Source organism: Aspergillus wentii (assembly GCF_001890725.1).
Source record: "Aspergillus wentii DTO 134E9 unplaced genomic scaffold ASPWEscaffold_6, whole genome shotgun sequence".
In the NCBI taxonomy this organism is placed as follows: domain Eukaryota; kingdom Fungi; phylum Ascomycota; class Eurotiomycetes; order Eurotiales; family Aspergillaceae; genus Aspergillus; species Aspergillus wentii.
Window position 1 is genome coordinate 1561165 of NW_024467837.1, and position 23792 is coordinate 1584956.

At 47.7% G+C, this 23792-nt stretch overlaps 9 protein-coding genes and 1 non-coding gene across 10 annotated transcripts; 3 read left to right on the plus strand and 7 right to left on the minus strand.

The window, feature by feature from the left end:
• Positions 1–219: 219 nt before the first annotated feature.
• On the minus strand, positions 220–1032 carry ASPWEDRAFT_612298 (uncharacterized protein). Its single transcript, XM_040838565.1, has one exon. It carries the CDS (start codon positions 919–921, stop codon positions 463–465), a length of 459 nt encoding a protein of 152 aa, XP_040686859.1. The 5' UTR covers positions 922–1032; the 3' UTR covers positions 220–462.
• Positions 1002–2186, minus strand: ASPWEDRAFT_612339 (uncharacterized protein). The gene is made up of 3 exons (XM_040838566.1): positions 1576–2186; positions 1396–1434; positions 1002–1314 (listed from the first exon to the last, which is right to left on the minus strand). The coding sequence occupies exons 1-3, from the start codon at positions 1844–1846 to the stop codon at positions 1082–1084; spliced, it is 543 nt and encodes a 180-aa protein (XP_040686860.1). The 5' UTR covers positions 1847–2186; the 3' UTR covers positions 1002–1081.
• On the minus strand, positions 2088–2614 carry ASPWEDRAFT_612366 (uncharacterized protein). Its single transcript, XM_040838567.1, has one exon. It carries the CDS (start codon positions 2429–2431, stop codon positions 2162–2164), a length of 270 nt encoding a protein of 89 aa, XP_040686861.1. The 5' UTR covers positions 2432–2614; the 3' UTR covers positions 2088–2161.
• On the minus strand, positions 2576–3871 carry ASPWEDRAFT_30288 (uncharacterized protein; the record flags this gene model as incomplete). The annotated part of the gene is made up of 2 exons (XM_040833382.1): positions 2576–2744; positions 2802–3871. 2 exons carry the CDS (start codon positions 3869–3871, stop codon positions 2576–2578), a joined length of 1239 nt encoding a protein of 412 aa, XP_040686862.1.
• Positions 3872–7708: 3837 nt separating this feature from the next.
• ASPWEDRAFT_114911 (uncharacterized protein) lies at positions 7709–9010 on the minus strand (the record flags this gene model as incomplete). The annotated part of the gene is made up of 3 exons (XM_040828533.1): positions 7709–7931; positions 7994–8498; positions 8608–9010. 3 exons carry the CDS (start codon positions 9008–9010, stop codon positions 7709–7711), a joined length of 1131 nt encoding a protein of 376 aa, XP_040686863.1.
• A 1662-nt stretch (positions 9011–10672) lies between these two features.
• On the plus strand, positions 10673–13898 carry ASPWEDRAFT_53215 (uncharacterized protein; the record flags this gene model as incomplete). The annotated part of the gene is made up of 4 exons (XM_040837855.1): positions 10673–10858; positions 10921–11673; positions 11725–11912; positions 12842–13898. The coding sequence occupies 4 exons, from the start codon at positions 10673–10675 to the stop codon at positions 13896–13898; spliced, it is 2184 nt and encodes a 727-aa protein (XP_040686864.1).
• Positions 13899–14622: 724 nt separating this feature from the next.
• ASPWEDRAFT_174608 (DUF1774 domain-containing protein) lies at positions 14623–15672 on the plus strand (the record flags this gene model as incomplete). The annotated part of the gene is made up of 4 exons (XM_040831245.1): positions 14623–14632; positions 14703–14916; positions 14965–15404; positions 15473–15672. The coding sequence occupies 4 exons, from the start codon at positions 14623–14625 to the stop codon at positions 15670–15672; spliced, it is 864 nt and encodes a 287-aa protein (XP_040686865.1).
• Positions 15673–16800: 1128 nt separating this feature from the next.
• Positions 16801–20636, plus strand: chsB (chitin synthase class II; the record flags this gene model as incomplete). Its single annotated transcript, XM_040828488.1, has 5 exons — positions 16801–17021; positions 17423–19218; positions 19269–19453; positions 19506–19672; positions 19724–20636. The coding sequence occupies 5 exons, from the start codon at positions 16801–16803 to the stop codon at positions 20634–20636; spliced, it is 3282 nt and encodes a 1093-aa protein (XP_040686866.1).
• Positions 20637–20896: 260 nt separating this feature from the next.
• Positions 20897–22905, minus strand: ASPWEDRAFT_115060 (uncharacterized protein; the record flags this gene model as incomplete). Its single annotated transcript, XM_040828548.1, has 8 exons — positions 20897–21439; positions 21501–21624; positions 21677–21942; positions 22005–22160; positions 22208–22307; positions 22357–22430; positions 22480–22578; positions 22630–22905. The coding sequence occupies 8 exons, from the start codon at positions 22903–22905 to the stop codon at positions 20897–20899; spliced, it is 1638 nt and encodes a 545-aa protein (XP_040686867.1).
• A 752-nt stretch (positions 22906–23657) lies between these two features.
• Positions 23658–23742, minus strand: ASPWEDRAFT_t163. The gene has a single exon. It is a non-coding gene; the product is annotated as a tRNA-Asp (tRNA).
• Between the last annotated feature and the right edge of the window lie 50 nt (positions 23743–23792).

Consider the following 23792-nt stretch of genomic DNA (forward strand, 5'->3'; position numbering starts at 1 on the left):
TTTGATTCTGTGACCTTCTTTTCGAAGACAAAAAGGGACTTGATAGTTGATACTCCTGGTATCGCACGACGAAGGGGAATAGAATATTTCAATCTTGCTGAACAGGTCAAGGCCACAAAGGAACCGATGGTGAGATGAACAAACAGACAAGAATAAAAGGAGGCTTTGGGATATCCGCTTGGGGGAGGAAAGTAGAAGAGTAAACAATTGGTGAGAGATCAATTGAACAAAATTTTTGTCCTGTTTCTTCCCCTCGAAACGGCTTTGATGGATATGGGAAGCGGGGAGTCATATAAACTGTGGGCCATCACTTAACCCCAAAGCGTTTTTTCTGTGTGCAAGCAAGACTGTTTTGGCGTGACAAACATGGAGCCTAACCATCAAACCTAACAGACAGGCTTATGCATGTTACTGTGGACATGGCACAGCGTCAGCAAATTTCCCCCCTCCCTTACCCTCCACTCAAGGAACATAGGTTGCATGGAGAACATGCGGATCATTTTGAGGCTGCAAGCTGGAACGGCCCGGCGCACGCCGACCAAAGGTATACCCTTGAAGAAACGCCAGAAGACCAGGGCAAAGGGACCAGCTGTCCCCACAGAAACCAGATCTATATGGTGACAAGCAAGAGGGTAAAGGTATCAGAGGAAGCAAGATGTGGTACACAAGCAGAGGTGCCAGTTCCGAGAGGTTGGACAACTCAGAGCCCCTCTCATTTCTTTGCTTGACATTTTTTTTCCGCCCTGGCCAGCAAACGATGTTCACTGTCGGGTATGAAGAGAAAAAAAGAAAAAAAGAAAAAAGGGCATTGGCCCTGAGGGGCATCTCCAAAGTGGGATGGAGGAACTTCCTTCTGGAATGAACGATGAATGGACGGTCTCGTTGCCCAAAAGCGGAGAGACAGAAGACAAAAGGCCCCATAGGAGAGCAAGAGTGACGAATTGAAGGGTGAATGCGTCGACGTTGAGCCAGTTGGGGCCACACAAAAGACCGAAAGCGGGCCCCGGAAACCACAATGCCAGCTCATCAGCCATTAAATCATAATAGTAATAATAATAATAGACCTGGACCGAGAGGCCGTTCAAGCACAACCCGTTCTTTTCAAGTGCTGGGACCAAACAATCACAGACCGGGCCGCTCTGCATGAACAGCTGCTGTCGGGAAAGGCATTTGGGGGCTGCAAAGAAGCAGGGGTCGAGAGATATCTCAACAGGAACAGACCAGGACAGACGGGCTTGTTGCTCTGGAGAAAGCACTTTCTGCAGGGAAAACACAGAACGTTGCCAACGAAGAAAAGAAACGAGGAAATCGGATCTAATTTACCCAATCCGCACCCCGGCAGAGGCGTCGTTATGATTCGTTGCTTTCCTCTGGCACCGTGTTGGGCATTCATACCTGCATTGCCATCATCTCCGTCATCACCATCGCCGTTACCTTTGCCCTCACTATCATTAATGCGACTGCTTCTCAAGAAGAAGGGGGGGGGGGAGGGGGAGGGGGGGAGGAAAAGTGTCAAGCGCCTGTGCAAGGAACCAAGATGCGATCAACAGTGCCAACGGACCGGGGAAGACGGACCACATCCAGCAAACCTACTGGCGAGGTGAAGTGGCAAGGCGATTAATATTTTTATTTTATTTTTTCGTTTTCGTTTTGTTCCCTGATTGACGGGGGGTTGAGGGAGGGGGACACTCGATCTGCCCCGCATCGGCGACAGCACAAGCTTAATTGACATCTGCCCACTTGCATGGGCCGATAAGGTAGGATGTGTGTATGTATGTATGTAGAGAGGGGAGGGGCAAGCAAAGCATGAGGGATCACCGTGATCGTTGTTGTCTTGCCGAGTCATTACAAAAAGAGGAGGAGCAAAGGGTTAAAAAAAGAAATCATGGTGATCGCTCGAAGCGCCGTGTCGTCTGGGCCAATGAACCCAACACCCGTAGCGGTTCTTTTGTCACCAGCAGTTGTTTTCACAATATGCCCCCACCGGATCATTGGTCCATGTTGCAAGGCTGATCTGGTCAGGCAGATTGATGCTGGTGGCGCTGTTTCTCGCTATGGGAGAATTTAAAATAAAAAAAAAATTAAAAAAAAATTAAAAATACATGCAAGACAGCTTGTACGATGCAGCTCCTCGCGATGTCGATAATACATGCATCGCAAGTCACCTTGTGGGGGGGACTAAGTATGCAGACATGAAACTCTTCATATACACGCTGGTAATAGTGTCCAAAAAAGAAACCAAATTGACATGCTGGCCAAAATTAGAAAAAGCAAAATTCCAACCGATTCGAAATACAAACATCCACGCCAGATGAGAAGTGTCCGGGCAGTCGAGAAACCACGCAGAGCTAGTTTCAAGCGACCACCTAACCGAGATACAACAACAGTAGCCAAAAACCAAAAACAGACAAGGGTCGTGATCCAGATTCATTAAAGTCGTTAGGGCATGCAGATATTGGACTCGGCCTTCTGTAAACACGAAGTGATAGTGATAATGAGTCACACTGTTGAAACAAAATGGGAAAAAAGCAAATTGGCGACACGCTGTCCAGGCCACAAATATTTTTATGGCGACTTAAGCTGAACCTCGTCGATGGAACACCTCATCGATGAGGCGCTTAGGTCCCATCATCTCTATGCTTTTGGAGAAGGAAGATCGTGTGAGTTGGGCATGTCTCTTAGAATGCCAACGACGGCGGATACAGTCATCTACCAGGACAACCAGCCCCGTGGCCACAATTGCACTGTGAATCACTCAGTCAGACGCGAAAACCCAATCTTTCCAAAAGGTATCAACTTACTCTGCAATGTCAGGCATTGTCTCATAGACAGATGAGTCACTGATCCACATCGAGGAGGGAGGAATCCACCCTCCCTTACTCTCTTCCTCCACAGCCTCCGAGGGTGTCAGGATTGCCGGCACGATATGGGCGATGGTCTTGGACGCTTGCAAGTTTACCAAGTGGTAAGACACTTCGCGCAAGTCACCCTCCTTCCGGCATTCTCGCCTCCATTGATACTTGGTGGACCAGTATTCATACTCATATCGTTTTGATATCCCGGCGCCTCGTCTCTTGACTTCAACGTGAGCATAGTTGGAAAACTCTAGCAGCATTGTATCTGCCAATGCCACGGGTCGATTCAAGTTCTCTTTGAGGTCTGGGCTCTCCTCATCCCACAGATCGTCGTCCTTCCATGGATGGCATCCCGAATCATGTCGTTTATGGCCCTGGTTTTGGGCCGCTCCATTCCCACTTGACCCTGGTCGCAAACTTGCCAACACACTACTCCACGACCTTCGGAAAACAGGACGTTTATCATGACTTGAGGATCGAGGTCTTCTTTCGGAATGACACACTTCTCGACCAGACTCTCGACAATAGCGACGGAAGGAAAACTTTCTCGAAAAGAGATCGTACATGCGAAGGTGAAACAGGATGATGTCTTGTTGGTAACCACCCCTCCGTGGAATCGCGGTGTCTACACGGAGATTCATGTTACCGTCAATGGTTGCATCGTCATGTCGGATAAGCAGTCGTCGTGACGATGGGAACAATTCGCCAAAGGTTGATGGATTGGAAGGAATCGCGTCTGAAGGGAAAATCTCTGGTGTGCGCTCAACCACCTCATAGCGCGGTTCATCTTGGAGCTCATCGGCAGATGGGACAGTCGATGCGTACGTTGACCCCGAGTTCTTGGGGTTTTTGTTCTTGCTGTCGGGGTCTGTTGTATCTCTCCGCTTGGATGTGGATCCGTCACTGTAGATCGTAGGGACCGTGCTTTTCGATCGGTCCGAAGCGTCGCTGTTTGTAGAGCTGGAACTGCCTGCTGTTCCAGAAGCGACCTGATATGACGTTTTGTAGGATCCCATGGTTGCAAGGATGTGAGGGTTGGGAAATATAAAAGAAAAATATATATATATATATAAAGCTGGGGATATGCAGGAACAAAAATCCACCACCAGGGGGGATATTGATATATAAATGAGACGACAGTGACGTTTTGGTTGTATTTGAAAAAAATAAAAATAAAAATAAAAAAATGGGGAGGAAATCACATCAAGAAGACAAAATAAAAATAAAGGGCAGGGTAAATAATTAATAAGTGAGAAGATATGCTGAGATAGGCAGTCAAATCATAGCCACCATGACGGGGCTAAATATGGCAAGTAAATAATATGTATGGCTTATAATCGGATTCCAGGATAAGCCAGGGCAGCGAGAGGTGAGGCAAGAATCCCACGGCTGAGACCAAAGGGGAAAGGCAAAATAGATTGGTCATCCGATGTTGCTCCGGTGAAAGGCGGGCAGGAAAATAATAATTGGCAAAATAAATAAAATAAAAAATAAAAAGATAATAATAACCAAGGGAGACAATGGCAGGAGATATTCAGATCGGGAGAGGGGGAGAAGGCAATAAGAGAGGAGGGGAAGGGAATGCGAGGAACAGGCGTTGCCGTTGGCAGATGACAGCAGGAGGAGCCAGCGCAATGGGACGGAGCGAGACTAGAACAGGAGAAGAAGACGAGGATGACTGAGAATGAGGATGATGATGGTGATTATGATGCTGACGATGATCAATCGGGGGTTAGGAATGCGAGTGGGGTGGCGCAGGGAGAGAATGGGAGGGGAGACGAAGAAGAAGAGAGGAAGACGAGAAGTGATGCTGTTGTTGTGCTTTGGCTGTCCACGTCGATCGATCGCCTTTGGGTGCTCGTTTTCTGCTGTCCAAAACCCCTCCAAAAGACGGCCTGAAAAGCAGCATTTTTTTGGTTCTTCCTTGATTGATCGGATTTTATTCTTCGTCATTCCCTCTACGGAGTAGATCTACTCACTATTTTCTGGATCATCCTGCATACATACAACGGCTGTACAACAGAAGATCTTGCTCTCTCACTCTACCGTTATTTCTGCCTCCTCCTTTTCCAAGCCTCAGTCTAAGATCTACTCTGTAGTGGCTCATTATATTCTGGTGGCTTTGTTTGCTAACAATAACCCCGTGGAATTAATAGGATACTTCTGACGGATCATACTGGTCGTACACCACCCTGACCTCTCTGACTACGACTGCCTTCGGGTGAGATGGAGGGATTTCTACCCAAGATCAATGATGCATCATCGACCGCCTGATTGGGGGCCCGTCCCCCCCCCCCACGGCCAACTGCCCCCCAAAGATCTCTGGTCCCCGATTCGTGCCTTGCGCTGAACGCTGCAACGATTTTTCTTCCAGAATCCGGGATGCTCGAGGGTCGAGGCTGACAACAGGCGTTCATCAAGCGAGTACTGAATAGGGAACACTATCCGGGAGGGGAAAGACGGCTGGGTGGGATGCTACAAAGACATGAGCGATATCTTCCGTCTGTCCAACTGACGAGGAGTAAAAAAGTCATTCATTCCTTCGGGACTCGGTTGTGAGCTAGCACGCCTGGTCATTTCTCTGCAATTCATTTGTGCATCAGGGTTGCGTGATGTATCTACTAACTCTTCTTCGTTTTCAAAAAAGGACAGTCAACAGAGTCGACAGATGTTCTGGCTGCTGCCCCTGCAGGTCATATGCGGCTATTCAATTCGTTTCACATGCGCGATGCAAGCCGAACAGATCTGAGGCATTAAAATATGAAAAAAAAAATAAAATAAAATAAAAAAAAGCTAAGCAATAATACAGAAGATTATACTGCCTGTGCGATGGATTTATCTGACTGCGCCTTGCGACTGGCTCAGCAAGGCTAAAATAAAAGCACCATTTTGGCCCTATAGAGTCAATCTGTTTTTAGCACTACCAGCCAGTCTGCAGGATCCGGAAAAGGCCATGGACAGTCCTACATGATACAGACATGGACGAAATAGGTTATCGCCTCAACTACTATTCAATGATCAACATGGTTGTCCAACGCAAACTTCAAGACAAAGTAGACGCCAGGGACGCTCTCGACCATGGATCCAACTGGGGCGGATGTTCGTTCGTTTGTGCGGATCGGATCGAAACTTGGTCAGTGCCCGATGGAAGATATCGCCAATATTCAATAATAATACGGCCGTGATAAGTTGATGCTACTCGAGCAAACCTCCGAATCAGGGAAAAACCAACAAATGACAACGCGATATCCGCCTGGATAATTCCCTATCCGTTGCAAAATCACCCTTGCGTGTCCGATCGCCGGACGGACTTCAGCGGAGAACAACGGAACACTCGCTGGTGGATCTGTTTTTCTTTTTTTTTTTTCCCTTTCAATCCAAGAAATAAGATAAAAATATCCAACATCAAAAGGCAGCCATGCGTTGTTTTCTCGGCCAATCCGTCAAGGGCTTTGTTGTATCCACACAACTGCTACCTACATACGAGGGGAGAAAATTGGTTTCACCAAGTCTCCAGGAAATTATTGAAACACAAATCTTAGGCCAGATAAAAAGACTAATACTACTAATGATGATGATGATGATGATGAGATTCCCATCAAATCATTCCATCATCCAGAGTTGAATGGGTGTCACGGCATCAATTGACTGACTCATTACTACTTGGGTAACAATCATGATACTGGAGAGTGTGTAATTGGAATACCACACAAAAATGATAATAAAAATAATAAAAATCTAAACCTTCCACGAGGATTTGACAGCCACTTTGTTTGTGCCAGATTAGAGCCAATTTAGACTTTTATAAGGAATGTTTGGGCACTGATCGACAGTTGGATTGGTTATTGGCTATACAAATGTGCTCATGCCAACTGCCACCCATGACGAAATTGCTATTTGACTGACAAAAATCAAGGCAATAATATGCACTGTCAAGGCTGCGATGCCAAAACCGAAAAGGAAAGAAAAGAAAAGAAAAGAAAAGAAAAATTCAGCCACTCACCCCACTTGATAAACTCCCTGTCAGATTCCATTACTTGATGCTGTTATGTCATGAGGGGCACACAGTTATGCAGTACAAACTGTAAGTAGGCAGTACTTTACAATAGCTATTGTCTCAGTTCTTGCCTCATCCTTTTCAATGAATGCATCAGTATGGATATCATACACCTCCTTGCTGTTTGTTCATATATATATAGCTTCATCCGAGAACTTCGTATTCTCCGAAAACTCTGTCAACACTCACCGCAACTGTGTTGTATAATAATAGCTGTGAGATCAAATATCTCGGTACTCAATATGTTTCCACAGGGAGTGATTAACTGCCGACATCTCCATATAGACACCCAGTACGTCGTATCTACGACTGGTCTTCTGATTTTATGCCTAGTATTGGGCTGATCTAGACTCAGAGCCAATACTCCGTAATATGATCTTAGACTATATAGTCGTCGTCCCGAACAAAAGGACGCGTTTCTAAAAGTCCTTTGCATGGTCGAATGCCCAGTCAAGGCAGCAGCCTCTTCATGTGTTAGGTTCTTTTGACTGTCCGAGGCTCAGCACCAGTCAACCGTGGCCTATTCCATCAGTAGGTTACCATCTATATCCAGAGCGTTAATTTCAGCTTCAGAACAAGATGTACTACCATGTTCTGGTATATAGCAGTTCGAAATTCGACAGTCCCAAGGCGATAGACAAAGGACTGCAAGCACAATTAATTCATGTATCTTACACGAAACACCCGATTAAATCTAGTTCAGAACCGTATCCCAACTTCCGGCCGGTCTAGAATCTATCCAGTTATATCAAAAAACTGAAATCTAGATACGACTTGCAATCTAGCATCTCGCTGCTTATACCTGTACCCAGAGAGGCCTGGGAAGTTCTTCACCGGGTTGAATCATCGCCTCTTGTCGACACCCGGTCGAACTAGGCGGGTGGGATATGAGCCCAGCTCGACTACCAGGAGCTGGAGGGTGGAAGCCCACGTAGGCTTCACGGCGAGCAGGCTCTCCCACAGTGATAGACCAGGTATGTAGGCCATAGTATGATGCAATGGAGTGGACGAGCCAGCGACTGATTTAAAGCTGGTAAGCCTTCGTTCAGGGGTAAGAATCCAATTCTACGATGGAACTTACCCAAATCCAGCTGCTCGGTCATCGACCAGACTCTCAAGTACCATCTTCTCTCCATCACGTTCATTGTGAGAGCTCATCGCCTCGCGCATTTGCCGGAACTGAGTCTTGCGCGTAGGCGAGTCATGCATCTGTCCATTTCTACCGACGAAGACAACTTCATCCTCGGACTCATCCTCAGATGATAAGGGTGCATCCTCCAAGCCCTCCTTTCGAAGCAGGAGCTGCTTCTCATTCCATTTCTGGATGAACTGTCTGATACCCTCTTCGAGATCCTGAAGCATACCGCGGGCGGAACGAGCATGCTTTAATCTCGTACGAAGCTCCTTAGGAACTCGATGCTTCTCCTCCTTTGTGTGCTTGGATGAGTTGCGATCGAGGTGCGCATAGTGTACATCCCAGAGTGGCGCGAGGTAGTAGGGCACATTGTCATGACGGGGGTAGGTGGGCTGCACGTCCCAATCTTTGGAAGAAGGTGGTTCGGCCCATGGATTTTGCAACAAACGGTCTTGAGACGTATCCGGTCAGCGTTTTCATCTTCCTTGCGAAAACGTATTCTCGCTCGAGGGGGTTCATCAAGCGCGCTTCGCCATAGATTCCGGCCTATCAGGACATACCATTCTCCCAACGCTGCCTCCGACGACTACCATCCTTGCCTTTCAATAAGGCCTCTCGCCTTTTCAGACTGTCTCTGCCGAGAGACCCCCTCCGACGGAAAGACACGGAGGGAATCTTCTGGCTCTCCTTGGTATCCTGACCAGCCAGCTTCACTCGAGGAGTAGAACGACTCTCCGGTACTGAAACATGGTCATCCAAGGGAATTGACAAAGCGACAGAGGCGCCACGCAAACCCGATCGAGTCGAGGCCTCATCACCGGTCGCAGCTGGCTCTGAGAGGGTCAGGTTCTGCAATGATGCTGCTGCTGCCTGCTCTGACCAAGCAGAGATAGCCCGAGTCTGTTGTGGCGACAGGCTACCCTGGGCATCCACTTGCGAGTGTAGTCTGGGATGGATGGCCATTGCAGATGGACGCGATGCGCCGAGAGTTCCGGACAAGGAATAATACCTAGAGTGAGAGGTCCCGTCAAATGGACAGAGGGCACTCTTCCAACAGCCAACCCTGAGGGAGCGTCTTCCTGAAGATAGATCTAACTTGAGGTAAACCTCAGTATCTATCAACCTGCGTAGTTCGATGGAAAGCGCCAAAGCGGGGATGGAAAGGGGACAGATAAGAGACGCCCAGATAAGTCCGACCGTGACGCTCCGGCGCGTCAAAGGGCGAAGATCGCCTCGAAGCTAAAGGAATGCCCGGATTGGCTGGCGAGTGAGTCACGGGCCAAGAAGATGGGCGCTGATTGGTGAATGGTCAGCTGCAGCCCTAGCCCTAAGCGCTCCTTGCATTTTGCTTGGCGATAATACGAAAAGAGTCATATGGAAGAGTCATGATATGATGACTGTTCATCGAGAGGGCTTTTCCAATAAATTGGCCGTTATGACCCATTCATTTATACCAAGTGGTCTGCATATGGAGTACATATGGGGTGACTTAATTTCTTGATCTCAGAGTCATAAGACGGGAATCAGACATTGCGATCGAGACTGTCTTGGACCAACGAGAAGAACACAGCGCCATGGTTGTCTCTATCCCCTTCATCCATCCTAAGTGTCCTTGGTCTCAGTTGGATCAATTGTTGGAATACAGGATTCAACAAGAGACAAAGGGCGGCTGAAGACCTTCTCTGTAAGGTACCAGGGGTAATGATGAAGCATACCTTACATTATTTGCTGAACGACTCTTTTTCTCAATGTCTGCCAGCTGCCAAGTTCTAACGCCAATGTCCATCGAGTCAATGCATCATTGATCTCATAACATGTCCAATCATGACTGTCTGTTAAATTAAATGTCCTTGAATTCAGGAGTGATCTGCATTGAACCATTGGATTAGCCGTCATGGGATTATGGGAACAATAGTGAGGTATTACGGAGTACGGCCTCCATAGGGAGATTCTTGCAACTCATCACAGCCTCGCAGTCAATAACAATTGCATAATGAGTTGACAGCAATCATCCGATAGACGCCGTATCCTGTATATTTTGCTCTCATAATCTTTTAATATCGTATAAATTAAATCCATCAGCAACAGTATCAACTAGTTGGATAGTCCCGCTCGACTGTTGACTTTAGCTCGTCCTGTTTAGACCCTGCGGGGGTTCTATGAGATCACAGCCACATGCCACCATAGCATCCAGCAAAGAAACACCGCTCAAAGAAATTAAAGAGCCTAGTTCTTTGTTAGACGAAGGATTTAGCTCCTAGAATCGATCTGTAAATAGCATGGCCAAGGCTAAAAAAGTGGAAGCAGAAGAAACCATGATCCAGACAATCTTAATCGAGTGATCGTCTGTCTCTCCTCTTCTCGGCGGCTATTCTGCCTTACAGAAGCCCACTCCCGCGCTCTTATAACACTCCTCGGCCGCCCTCTCTGTCATCTTCACGTCTTCTTCACGCATCTCCGGTTCATCAACCTTTCTCCCCTTCTACTTTTTGTTTTCACGGCCCTATCTGATTTATCAGCTAGGCTGACGTTCATCCCTTTTTTCATCCATCTACTACAACGATTCACCAGTTGCCCACCTCCTGTACCAGTTGATCCCGCATCGGCGCCGTTTCATCCCTCAACATGAAGTTTCTATCAGCCATTGCGCTGGGCGCAACAGCTTCGACGGGCATCCTGGCTTCGGTAATTCCTCAACAGGAACCTTTGTCAGCAGCATCTGTCCATTATAACAATGAGATGTTTCTCATCGAGTTGGGTCCGTATCGGACCCGATGGGTCACAGAAGAGGAGAAATGGGCTTTGAAATTGGTATATTTTATTGAACGCATTTATCAGACAATAGGGGCTAATTAGAACTCTTTGGGTTTTAGGACGGCGTGAATTTCATCGATATCACAGCAGAGCACAAGTCGGGGTTATATCCCAAATACCAAACCGCCGCCATCAATAGCGTCCACTTCCCCGAAAAGACAAAGCATGCGGATGAGGTAGTTCCACTACTACATAATCTCTCCAAGCAAAACATGCAGCACAACCTGGAAAAGTTTACCTCATTCTACACTCGCTACTACAAATCTACCACTGGCATCGACTCGGCGACATGGCTTTATGAACAAGTTTCCGACATCATCCAAGAATCTGGGGCTTCGAGGCACGGTGCATTCGTTGAGAAGTTCACCCACCCATGGGGTCAATTCAGTATCATCGCTCGGATCCCTGGTCAAAGCAAGAAAACCGTGGTGTTGGGCGCTCATCAAGACAGTATCAACTTGTTTCTTCCTTCGTTCCTGGCTGCGCCAGGCGCCGATGACGATGGTAGTGGAACTGTCACCCTTCTTGAGTCTCTGAGAAGTCTGCTGCAGTCAGACACTATTGTTCAGGGAAATATGACCAACACAGTGGAATTCCACTGGTACTCGGCCGAAGAAGGCGGCATGCTGGGCTCACAGGCGGTTTTCACTCAATACAATAAAGACAAGAAGGATGTCAAGGCTATGCTCCAACAGGACATGACTGGTTACATCCAGGGGACTCTCGATGCTGGACGTCCAGAGTCTATTGGAATCATGGTTGACTATGTTGACCAAGGTCTGACGCAATTCCTCCGGGAAGTTGTTACCTCTGTGAGTTTGACCCTCCCTTTATGTATAAACAATCGCTAATGAAACCCTTAGTATTGCGACATTCCCTATGCCGATACTAAGTGCGGCTATGCTTGCTCAGACCACTCGAGTGCCCATCGATGGGGCTACCCATCCGCCATGGCGACTGAAGCTGAGATGGAGAACACAAACAAAAAGATCCACACTACCGAAGATAAGATCAGCAATCTGAGCTTCGACCATATGCTACAGCATGCCAAGTTGACTCTTGCCTTCGCTTACGAATTGGCATTTGCTCCATTCTAATCCTTGATTCTGAGCATTGTTTTTTTTTGAATCTTTTGATGATCACAAGGACATTTGGGTCTTGATTCTGGCGTTTTAACGATTATTGGTAATGTCTATGCTGGCATGAAGAGTGCGTGATTTGGTTTTCAGGCTCTGGTGAGCCTCGCATCATTAGCATCTTTACCTAGAGATACTCTTGTCTATATATTTATCATACGTTCCGATTTCAGAATTCGTATCTAGAGATCGCGGCCTAGAACTTTTAGCATTCTCCACAATCACCAGCTTTTGCCGGCTCACGATAATGAAAATGAGGTCATTTCCAATTTTCCTCCCGAACAGCCACTCCACCGTCTCCAGACACTCACCGAGAATGAATCACGTGACACTATCCCACAAGGTGACTCTTCAAAAGTCACCGTCGACCAGGTGGTGCAGTGCCCAGCTCCTCAATCCGGACGGTTTCTGGATCCCAACCTCTTCTACTCTCTTAAATCTACCTGATATATATCTGCTGGAATCTGTCGATCCAACTCCTCATTGAACGTCTTTGGACGACTGTCAAATAATCAGCAGATCAGCTTCAAAAAAGCGCACAAAAGACACTGCCTTAAAAATCATCCTTTACACTTTGGCGAACACGTTTCAGCCAAAAGCAAAAATCAACACATTTTCCGAGCCAGCTCAGTTCCTCGCTGGCTCCTTCCATTTGATTCGGGCCACGACTGCTATATCGGGCGTGCGGGATAAGCACGGGCAGGCAAGAACAGCAGTCGCCTTGTTCAGGTTCAGAAACTCTTGATTCCTCGCGGATTCATTCAGTGTCCTGATACTATATTCTCTTTGTTTTAATATAACGACCACCTTTACTTCAACCAATCAACATCATGGACTCTTCTAGCCCCTACTCAAAGGAGCTCCAGATTGCTTGTCTGACCGTCCAGAGAGCTACTCTCTTGACCAAAAAGCTCCTCGAAGCTGTCGACAAGGGAACCATTGACAAGAGTGACGACACGCCTGTTACTATTGCCGATTTTGCCGCCCAAGCATTGATCATTGGTGCGATTCACAAGGCCTTTCCCGATGATGACTTTGTAGGCGAAGAAGACTCGAAGACTCTGCGCCAGAATGCAGAGCTTCTCGACCGTACGTGGGAACTGGTTTCTTCCACTCATCTCGACGATGAGGAGAGCGATGCGCTGCTCTACGCTCCCAGCTCTAAAGAGGAGATGCTTGATTTGATCGACTTGGGTGCTCAGGGCTCATGTGGCCCCCAGGGTCGTGTCTGGGTTTTGGACCCGGTCGATGGCACCGCAACTTTTATGAACGGCCAGCAATACGCCGTGTGTTTGGCACTTGTTGAGAACGGAAGCCAGAAGGTTGGAGTTCTCGGTTGTCCCAACCTCGCCGTCCAATCTGGGCAACTCTACGAAGATGACACAGATCGAGACGGATACGGTCACCAACTTTTTGCTGTATTGGGGCAAGGTGCGTGGATTCGGAAGATGGGACGAAGTACTCTTCTCCCTGCGAGCCGGCTCGCCGAGCAGTCCCCGGTTACGGACGCTAAGGATATCCGCTTTGTCGACTGCGCGGCTGCCACATCGTGGAACATTCCGCTGCATAGCCGTGTCGCGAACGTGATGGGTGCACCCTGGCCACCTGCGACGGATCTCTGGGCTGCGCAGATGCGCTATGTGGCGTTTGCTGTTGGGGGATGCAATGCTATGGTCAAGATCCCGTTTAAGCCAACTCACCGATCGAAGATTTGGGACCATGCCGGCGGCATGTTGATTGCTACGGAGCTTGGACATAAGGTGACCGATCTTGCAGGCAATCCGGTTGATTGCAGCTTAGGACGGACCTTGGCAGGATGCCTTGGGATGATTGTGGCTCATGCCTCGATACATGAAAAGGTTGTTGAGGCTACGAAGCAGGTACTGGCAGAGAGTGGATAGAGGCTCGGACGGTTGTTTGGCTTTTAAACGAAAACACTTTACCTTTCTCTTGCATTGATACTGCATTGGTGTGTTTACCACCGTTATGGTTGGAATAGTATTATTGGATGTATAGATTATGGCCATAGGCTTTCTGGTTAACTGTGCCGGTTCACAGTTGACAGTAAAATAATCATAGCATGAATTAGAATATATCCGCTCAAGTTATAAACCAAAAGTGAGTAATTGAATTTATCGAATCTTTAATAATGTAATCCTGGTTGGGAACAGATGGTGACATGATGGAGTTGACTGGATAGTGTCGTCATCGTTCCAGCGACTGCAAATCCAAGTTTTACTTGCACCTCCGATATAGAAAAATACAGCAAAATTACGGAATTATGAGAGGATGTAGATAATAGAATCAATATAAGTCAGTCTAGAGGGTATTCATACCCTATATTCCTATCGTAGGGCCTGGCATAATATGTATCTACACTGTCAACACCATCAACAGAGCAAACAATCTGGATTAAACTCAACTGCAACTTTGTGTCATCTTTTGGCCACTGATCCCTGGTTCAGTCAGAAAACCTGTGGGGACCGTATGAGCACTACGTATATATGTCGAAATGCCCCTCTTCCTTCTCTGGCGATTTTCTGTAGTTGCTGGTTTGATTCTGGATATAATTGTCTGAGTATATTGGTTTAATTGACTTATTCTTATTGCTTAATTCGATTCACAATGGCTTCTTGTGAGTCTCGATGCCCCCTCACTACTATAACATATATATATCCTCCAGATCAGAATAATAACCAAGATAGACAATCCATTTGCAAAACGAGAAGCGCATGGCCGGTTCTCCTTGACGACCTATCGCTTCCTCATTCCTGTCTCGTGGCTGCTTGTGGTCATCGTTGGTATTCACTATACTGCCAACTCGCCGGGTGATGTCAAACACGGTCATCGCATCTTCAAGCAGGCCAACAAACACACCACCCCCTTCAGCCAGAATGTCACCATCACTGGTATCTACTGGTATGCTTTATATCTTCTTTCCATTGAGATAGTATTGACACATAACAGGATTCTCCTCCTCCTCTCCCAACTCAGCTATGTCTACCATCTCTTCTCCAAAGAGGCTGCCATCGTCACTGCGGCCGCCAACATCGGCACCCATTTCATTCTAAACAACCTCTTCCTTTTCGCCTGGATTCTTCTCTGGACGCGCAATTACTTCTGGGGCTCCGAGATTATCCTCATTGCCCATTACCTCAACCAGCATGCCGCCTACTGGCGACACCGGGCTCTGCCGCCCTTTGTGCACCTGTCGGCCATCGCAGGACCCTACGCTTGGACACTGATGGGACTATTTTGGAATGGAGCCGTCGCGGTACACAGTAACACCTTGGCTGCGAGGATTGTGGCAAATGTGTTCATCTGGGTGATTTTCGTGTTTGGAATTACGCATATTATGATCACTCATGATTATCTTCTGGGGTATTGTCTTAGTTTTTTGACGTTGTGTGAGTATCACCATCCACTGCAAAGTACCCCACTAATATATATTGTTTTATGTACTAATAATCTCTAGCGTTGGCTGTCAAACAGATCTCCATCAAGATCATTGCGTTGCAGTGGATCTTTGCCCTCGTCATCTTTATCGTCTTCTTCATCACCTCGATCTATCTCTCCGGCACCAAGTATTATAACCGTGACTCGCTCTTCCGTCGGGTTGTGCATCCTGAAGAGACGGATCGGGAAAGAGAACCGTTGCTTGACGAGAGGGTGTAGATTTTTGGCCTGGAGGGGGTGACAGGTGTTCTTCTTGCCTGTGACCCTTGGATTTCCTGAATCAACATTCGGATGCTATCTTGAATCCCACGTTTAAAACAATCTTCTTCATTGAATGTTCTTCTGCTGGGATTGTTCTCGGACTATTTTCTGTCGGTACTTGTATGTTGATCGCATGCGGGGCTGGCTTCCGTCTGCTTCTCTTTGATCTATGCTCTTATGCTAAATACTAATAGTATCCTTGCTTATTGTTTCTTGGATGATCCGATAAATCGACGATCGACTACTGTAGCAAGCCATTAGCTTCGGATTGAACTGGTTTGTATTCCCCACCGAGTGGGTAAGCTTTGGTATGATGTATCGTAGCTACACAGTAGGACAACAGCACAACGTGCCAACAGCAGATGGATATACTCTTTATTATCTAGAAAACAACAAAAAGGAGTCAAAGCAATTTGAAATATATCTTAAGAGTCATTACGAATTCAAGACACTCGGCAATATCTTCTGTGGCTACGCAAGGATGTTGGTCATCTCATCTCGCCCGCAAACGCCCGTTGCCCTGGAGACAAAAGCGCATCGCTTGCTGGTTTCTCCACGCTCTTTGGGGCAATGATGCGATCCGTGGTTTTAAGCGCCCGCATCCAAGGTACGAAACAAAAGAAAGACGGAGAGGAAGTGCTTTGTTTCTATCTTTGTCTACTTTGTTGTTGTTGTGGACGTCGAATCGTGGTTGTTTATAAAGACACTCTGCGGTATCAAGCAAACACAACGGCTTTCTCTCGTGATCTTCTTTATTATTGCTGACATTTTCCCACGTCAACTTGGTTGTTGTTTTATTTGTTTACAGCTTGGGTCTCTTCGACCTTTTAACTCCAGTGAGTGACTACATTCTTCAGCAATCCTCTTCGAGTAAGGCTTTGCAGGGCAGTCAAACTGACGCTGTCCCCGAATTTTCTATCCAGACAAACAGATCTTCTCTGCTTCGAGCAGCCTGTCTCACAAACTCCCGCATCCTTCTTTGTCTCCCATTGCCTGTCGCCAGCAGTCGATCTCTGTCTCACTATTTCTACAACTATAACAATATTATGAGGAACTGAACCGCCGAACCCGACAACTCAACCCGTCATGAATCGCTCCGGTTCATCGCGCATGTACCCTCCTGCGCCGAACTACGAGGAAGAACCTCCACCCTACGGTGGCTATGGAGATTCGGCCTCGTATCTCTCGGATAATGAGTCTTCTCCTCCTGCACCGGCCCGTCGTAGCAATGGTGCCACTATGAGACTTCTCCCCACGAGCACGAATGTGGATGACGACGATCTGCACGGCGACATGGGACACTCCTCGTATGGATATGATGGATATGAAGATGATTATTATTATGATGATACCACGTATGTTATATATCTTTTCTTTTTCACCCTTTTTTCCCGCTTGTTTACCCTCTGGCATGTGCTGGTGGCTCCCCCGCATACCAATGATACTACTTGGACTTTACCACTACACCAACCGTTGCTATTGGCATATTCCTACCCCTTGTTTGAGCATTCAAGTCTACCGATTTTGGATAGAGAGCTCGTCTTTAGGGCAGGTTGTGGCAGGCTTGACATGCTATCAACATTGAAGAATGCTGTGTATTATTTTTATCCCCATTGTCTGTTATATATCACTTTCCCAGTCTCCCGCAGCATGTTTCACGTTTATTACCATAAGGAGCATCGTGGGAGACTCTTCCTGGAGAAAACAGAGTCATCAATATGCCATATGAATCACCGAGAGCTAACACTGTGAGCTCTTCCGGTAGTACCGAACGCTCACGACAACCCTCCACCCGATACTACCAGTACGAAACACAGGAATCGCCTTCACGACCAGCTTCGAGTCTGCGTGACGCCCCAACGTTTCCACCTCCTTCCTCCGTGGGCGATGGCCTCGGATATTCTTCTCGACCTGGTTCTCCACTCCGGTCATGGACTCCTTCGTCTCGCGCTACAGGTTGGACAAGACCTCCAGCTCCTCCGTCGGTTACAAGCACCCATTATGAACGCGCAGATTTGAATGGTAGCCCACGACCCGGCACGCCCAGCACCAGATATGGAGGTAGCCCAAGACGACCTTTGCCGCCGGCACCTTTGTTTGCGGGCCCAGCGTCGACAGTTGGTGGTCAAGATACGAGCATTGATATTGGAGATGGAGATGACCATGACGATGTGTTTGGTGGCAGAGGAATGAGAATCGAGCCCGATGCCGACCCACGGGGCAGTATAGCCTCCTTCATGAGCGAATCGACGATGATCACGGACGAGAAAGACGATATGACCAAGATCGATTTGGAAGACGACGACTCGAGTTCGATTGCCGATCCCAACATGCACTACGGACCGGCCCCCGAGAAGCAAAGCCGTCGAGGTGTCCGAGATGCTCAGATGGCGAAGAAAGAAGTCCAATTGATCAACGGTGAGCTGATCTTGGAGTGTAAGATCCCGACTATTCTACACAGTTTCTTGCCTCGTCGCGATGACCGCGAGTTTACCCACATGCGCTATACTGCCGCGACTTGCGACCCCGACGATTTCACTGCCAAAGGATACACACTGCGACAGCAGATGGGGACGACCACCCGTGAAACTGAATTGCTCATTTGTGTCACCATGTATAACGAAGATGAGATTGGTTTCACCCGTACCATGCACGGCATCATGCGGAATATCAGCCACTTTTGTTCGCGTTCAAAGTCCCGAACTTGGGGTAAGGACGGTTGGAAGAAGATCGTGGTCTGTGTTATTGCCGATGGTCGTAAGAAGGTTCACCCTCGCACTCTCAATGCTCTGGCTGCCCTCGGTGTGTACCAAGAAGGTATCGCCAAAAACGTTGTCAACCAAAAGCAGGTTACGGCACACGTCTACGAGTATACGACGCAAGTTTCGCTCGATTCGGATCTGAAATTCAAGGGAGCTGAAAAGGGTATCGTGCCTTGCCAGATGGTTTTCTGTCTGAAAGAACACAACCAGAAGAAGCTTAACTCCCACCGTTGGTTTTTCAATGCCTTTGGTCGTGCCCTGCAGCCCAATATTTGTATTCTCCTTGATGTTGGTACCAAGCCGGACCCCACGGCACTGTACCACCTATGGAAAGCATTCGATCAGGATTCTAACGTCGCCGGTGCTGCTGGTGAGATTAAGGCTGGTAAAGGCAAAAACATGACGGGTCTTTTGAACCCGCTCGTTGCTAGTCAGAACTTTGAGTACAAGATGTCGAACATCCTGGATAAACCCTTGGAGTCTGTGTTTGGTTACATTACTGTTTTGCCCGGAGCGCTGAGTGCGTACCGATTCTTTGCTTTGCAGAACGATGCCGATGGCAACGGGCCGTTGAACCAGTACTTCAAGGGAGAAACGTTGCATGGTCAGGACGCTGATGTGTTCACGGCCAACATGTATCTTGCTGAAGATCGTATTCTTTGCTGGGAGTTGGTGGCCAAGCGAGAAGAGAGGTGGGTCTTGAGATTCGTCAAGAGTGCTGTTGGAGAGACCGATGTTCCAGGTAAGTTATCCTGTATATCTTCATCAAGAACATGGCTGACTGGGTTTCAGATACCGTGCCCGAGTTTATCTCCCAAAGAAGACGTTGGTTGAACGGTGCTTTCTTCGCGGCTGTTTACTCTCTTGTCAATGGCAAGCAGCTCTGGAAGACGGATCACACGCTGGCTCGGAAGATCTTGCTTCAAATCGAGTCTGTGTATCAGTTTACGAATTTGCTTTTTACGTACTTTGGATTGGTAAGTTGTTCTGCGATAAAATTGGGAGTCAAGTTACTGATTGTATCACCAGGCGAACTTCTATTTGGCGTTCTATTTTATTGCGGGTTCCCTTACAGACGAGAAGATTGATCCGTTCGGACATAACATGGGCAAGTATATCTTCATCGTGCTTCGATATGCTTGTGTCTTGGTTATGTGTTTGCAATTCATCATATCAATGGGTAATCGACCACAAGGGTAAGTGGCTAAAGCCGATGAGCATACGACTTATTCACTAACATGTAACAGAGCTAAAAAGCTATATCTCTCTGGAATTATTGTCTACTGCATAATCATGGTGTATACAGCCTTTTGTACCATTTATCTGGTGGTACTCGAGCTGATAGCGCGATCTGGAGGTCACTCGAAACTAGAAGTGACTAATGGCCTCTTCATAAACATCGTGGTCTCGCTGCTCTCGACCGTTGGTCTTTACTTCTACACGTCATTCCTCTACCTGGACCCCTGGCATATGTTCACCTCGTCTGCGCAGTACTTTGCACTGTTGCCCAGTTATATCTGCACCTTACAAGTCTACGCTTTTTGTAACACCCATGATGTGACCTGGGGTACAAAGGGAGACAATGTGGTCAATACAGATCTGGGAGCAGCCCGTATCATTAACGGTTCCCTTGTCGAGTTAGAAATGCCCTCCGAGCAACTGGATATCGACAGCGGATATGACGCGGCACTGCGCAACCTCCGTGATCGCCTCGAGGTACCAGAGCCTCCCCCGTCGGAAAACCAGATGCAGGAAGACTACTACCGTGCTGTGCGTACGTACATGGTGTCCACCTGGATGATTGCCAACCTTGTCCTGGCCATGGCTGTGTCGGAAGTCTATGGTGTTGATTCTGGCGGGACGAACGTCTACTTAGCCATCATTCTGTGGTCGGTGGCTGGTCTGGCCGTTGTTCGTGCTGTCGGATCTACCACATACGCTATTTTATACCTTGTGCAGAAGCTCGTCGAGGGCAAGGCCAAGTTCGAAGCGGGTAATTTCACCAACGCTGCTGCCGCTTCCAGTGTCAATGGTAGCGCTCTTGGGAGTAACAGCACGTCGCATCGATACGGCGGTGGTGCCACGTTTAAAGATCGGTTTAATGAAGCTGGATGGACTGTCAAACGGTCAGTGGGTAAGTTGATGTTTTGGCGCAAATAGATAAAAAGCCACTCCCCCCTTACGGTCTGGGTTGAGTGTGTGGTCATTATTGGGATTTTCTTTTTATTTGGTCTGGAGTTTTTATTACTTTCTTTTGTTTCATTCTGATGGGAAATATTTGTCATGAGTCATTGGTTTTGATGGATGTACTTATTCATGATTGGATGGATTTAATGATATGATAGGATGTAAATGATTTCATTGAACTCTTTATACTCATTCATGCTTTATTGCTGGTCAAGATAATTCAGATGTCTGGATCAAAGTCTTGACTCTTTAACATCGCCATCTCTCAAAAGAAGGTCCGAGATAACCTTCGCAGCAGCCAACGTCTCCTCATCCCGGAAATGCTTCCCTGCCAGCTGCAACCCAATCGGTGCGCCGACGTACCGTTCAGGCTTGTACTTCTTCCACTCGCGCGCGTCTACCTCATTGCGCGGCGTATATTCCTCTGCGAGATCCACGGCCGGATCCTGGAATAATCCACTCGGGAAGACAGCAGAGGGCAGGTCGAGGATATTCCAGATAGCCGTGTAATTCCAGTAGTGAGATTCGCCCATGACGGCCGCTGTGCCGTTGAAAGCCGGGCTGAGAATAAAGTCCACGCCACGGGATTTCATGAGCTCGTGATGTTCAGCGCGGTAGACTTCGCGCTTTGTGACGAGGTCCCACGTTTCGGCTACTGAGAGGGAGGTGGGACGGCCTTGGTTGAAGATCCATTCTGTGAGAGGGAGGATGGGTTCGCCGGATTGGTTGATTAGTTTGCGTTGGCTGAGGGCTGCGTCTGGGAAGTAGAGGGCGGACTTTGCGGGTTGTTAGATTATTTGGTACTATATGGATATGAGGTTGTCCGGGGCGGCTTACGATGATTTCCCATCCGTGCTCATGTTTGTAGGGTTCCCAGTCAACAAGTTTGATCCCGGCTGCCTCGAGTCTCTGTTTGGCGTGTTTCAGGCCTCTGGTAATAGGTGGGTGAGGACGGACATAACTATGCACTATCAATACTCGTATCTGAACCATTAAGTACCAGGTCAACATACCCATCATCCCACATTATGGCCACCGTCATGTCCTTGGTAGGCTTAACGCTTCTCCAAGGAACAGGGGGCAACGATGCCTCCATTTCCCATGGCTCTTGGTCAATCACTGCCCGTTGGAAAAGATCTAGGTCTTCGATGCTCTGGCTAGCCAGCGGCCCTACCGTGCCAAGGATCGACTCGTTTCCAGGCTCAGGGATTTTCAGACCAGAAACAGGGTTTCGCATAGCAGTTGGACGGAATCCATAAGCATTGCAGAAAGCAGCAGGCTGCAAGATAAGAGTATTGTCAGATTCCTAGAGGCTCAGATTCTATTTGGGCCTTTTCTTACCGATCTGATGCTACCTCCGATATCAGTTCCGATACCGAGGGGGGCTGCTTTGAATCCCATGGCCGCTCCTTCGCCTCCTGACGAGCCTCCGGGTGTGAGGTCCCGGTTATATGGGTTCACCGTGGCGCCGGTAATGTTGTTGTTGCAACATAGATGCTTTTCGCGGTTAGAAGTGATTGGCTTATGGATGAGCGGAAACATACCATGAGCGACTGGGGCTGGTTTGTTCGGACATGGAAGATAGCACCGGCTTCCGCTAGGTATTTGAGAAGCAATGAATCTTCAGGTGCTATATCATCCACCCTCCATGTCTGTCAGTAGGTTTGTTTGAGCTGTATATCATGAAACCTACCATGCAACGTATCCTGCATTACAAGTCAAGCCTTTCATTCCAATGTGCTCCTTAACACTGATGGGAACACCATGCTAAATATTATCAGCCTTGCGCAACTGTGTGTCATCTTATCAGACTTACCAGCGGTCCGACCAGCTTTCCCGTCCGCTTGTAGTGTCTATCCAATTCCTTGGCTCGTGCAATAGCTTTGTCGGCCAAGAATTCAGTTGCAAAGTTGAGCTAAATAGACCTTGGTTAGTGAAATCCACAGAGAACTCATGAGAAAATTACCAACTGGTGTCCCAAAACGGCTCTTTTCAAAAATGCAATTACCACCTCCTCTGCGCTCAGCCTGCCTACTCCCATCTCTGTCACAAGGGCTGTGGCGGACTTTGCCGTGATGTCGAGCTCCCGTTCAGTCAAAAGTCCGCTTTTGCGGGGAAAATCCTCCACGTTCTTTTGTGTTGCAGGAGGCAGGCTGTCTATTGGGGCAAGCCATTGCTTGGGTATAGACTTTTCGAGGGTGTCTCTGCCTCTTTTGGCCTGCAACTCCCAATTTAGAGACATGTTGTGTAGAGATTGATGGTCAATGGTCAATGTTATCAAATGAAGTCGAAATGTGAGGAGAAGCAGAGCTGGCACATGGGTGTTGGAGTTAGTTATGTATGTTCCAACGGCCACGTCCGATTACTCTTCCCACTTGCAGGGATAGATAGTACTAAACTGTTATACACCGTTAGTTTATGCATTCAAAACCTGGCAGGCTGAGAGCCCTGCTGACATAAGAAAAGGGCAAAAGGTGTATGCCTACCCTACGCACGTTAATGACCCCGCATCTTCATATTTGATATTGACATACAGCAATACGTTGCTGTCCGTTCCTGAGCAATTTGTATAGGCGGAGGATGCCTGTTCTGCGGGGGCAGGAGGAGTAATCGGAGACCGTATCAAAGGGCGTATCAGCTATCATTGTTGGATTGGGTAAGCGGAAATAGCAGATTCAAAGACTCTGGATGGACTTGGAGATGCCAAGGTAGTATTGGTTACTGCCACCGAAATTGCGATAAGACACTGACCGTTGCTGTTGAGATGAAGATCATCCTTGAGCGGAAAGATTCCGTTGCGGTGTTGATCGTGCGGGGAAGATAGACATTGATACTAAATTGATACGTGGTTGGATTCCGAAGGCAACCCAGATGAATGGGGAAGATGATGGTAGTGATAAAAAGAATAAACAGACAACACAGTCTACAAGAAGAAAAGGGAATGAATGCACTCGGTAGATGCAAAAATTATACAAAAGAAAAGCAAAAAAGAATCTCTCCCTCGGGGAATCGAACCCCGGTCTCCCGCGCTTATCAGGTTAATGACAAGCGGAAATCATAACCACTAGACCAAGGAAGATTCCAACTGGGTTATCCCAGTTGCTTGGCTGACAATTTTTCATCAATTGT

Bases quoted from the DNA above. Each gene is read 5' to 3' on its own strand.
- ASPWEDRAFT_612298 (XM_040838565.1), bottom strand. From the start codon at position 921: ATGGGGCCTTTTGTCTTCTGTCTCTCCGCTTTTGGGCAACGAGACCGT.
- ASPWEDRAFT_612339 (XM_040838566.1), bottom strand. From the start codon at position 1,846: ATGACTCGGCAAGACAACAACGATCACGGTGATCCCTCATGCTTTGCT. The intron at 1,435-1,575 runs GTCCGTCTTCCC...GTGAGGGCAAAG, and splicing joins CAGTAGGTTTGCTGGATGTG to GTAACGGCGATGGTGATGAC. The intron at 1,315-1,395 runs GTATGAATGCCC...TGGGTAAATTAG, and splicing joins CGGAGATGATGGCAATGCAG to ATCCGATTTCCTCGTTTCTT.
- ASPWEDRAFT_612366 (XM_040838567.1), bottom strand. From the start codon at position 2,431: ATGAATCTGGATCACGACCCTTGTCTGTTTTTGGTTTTTGGCTACTGT.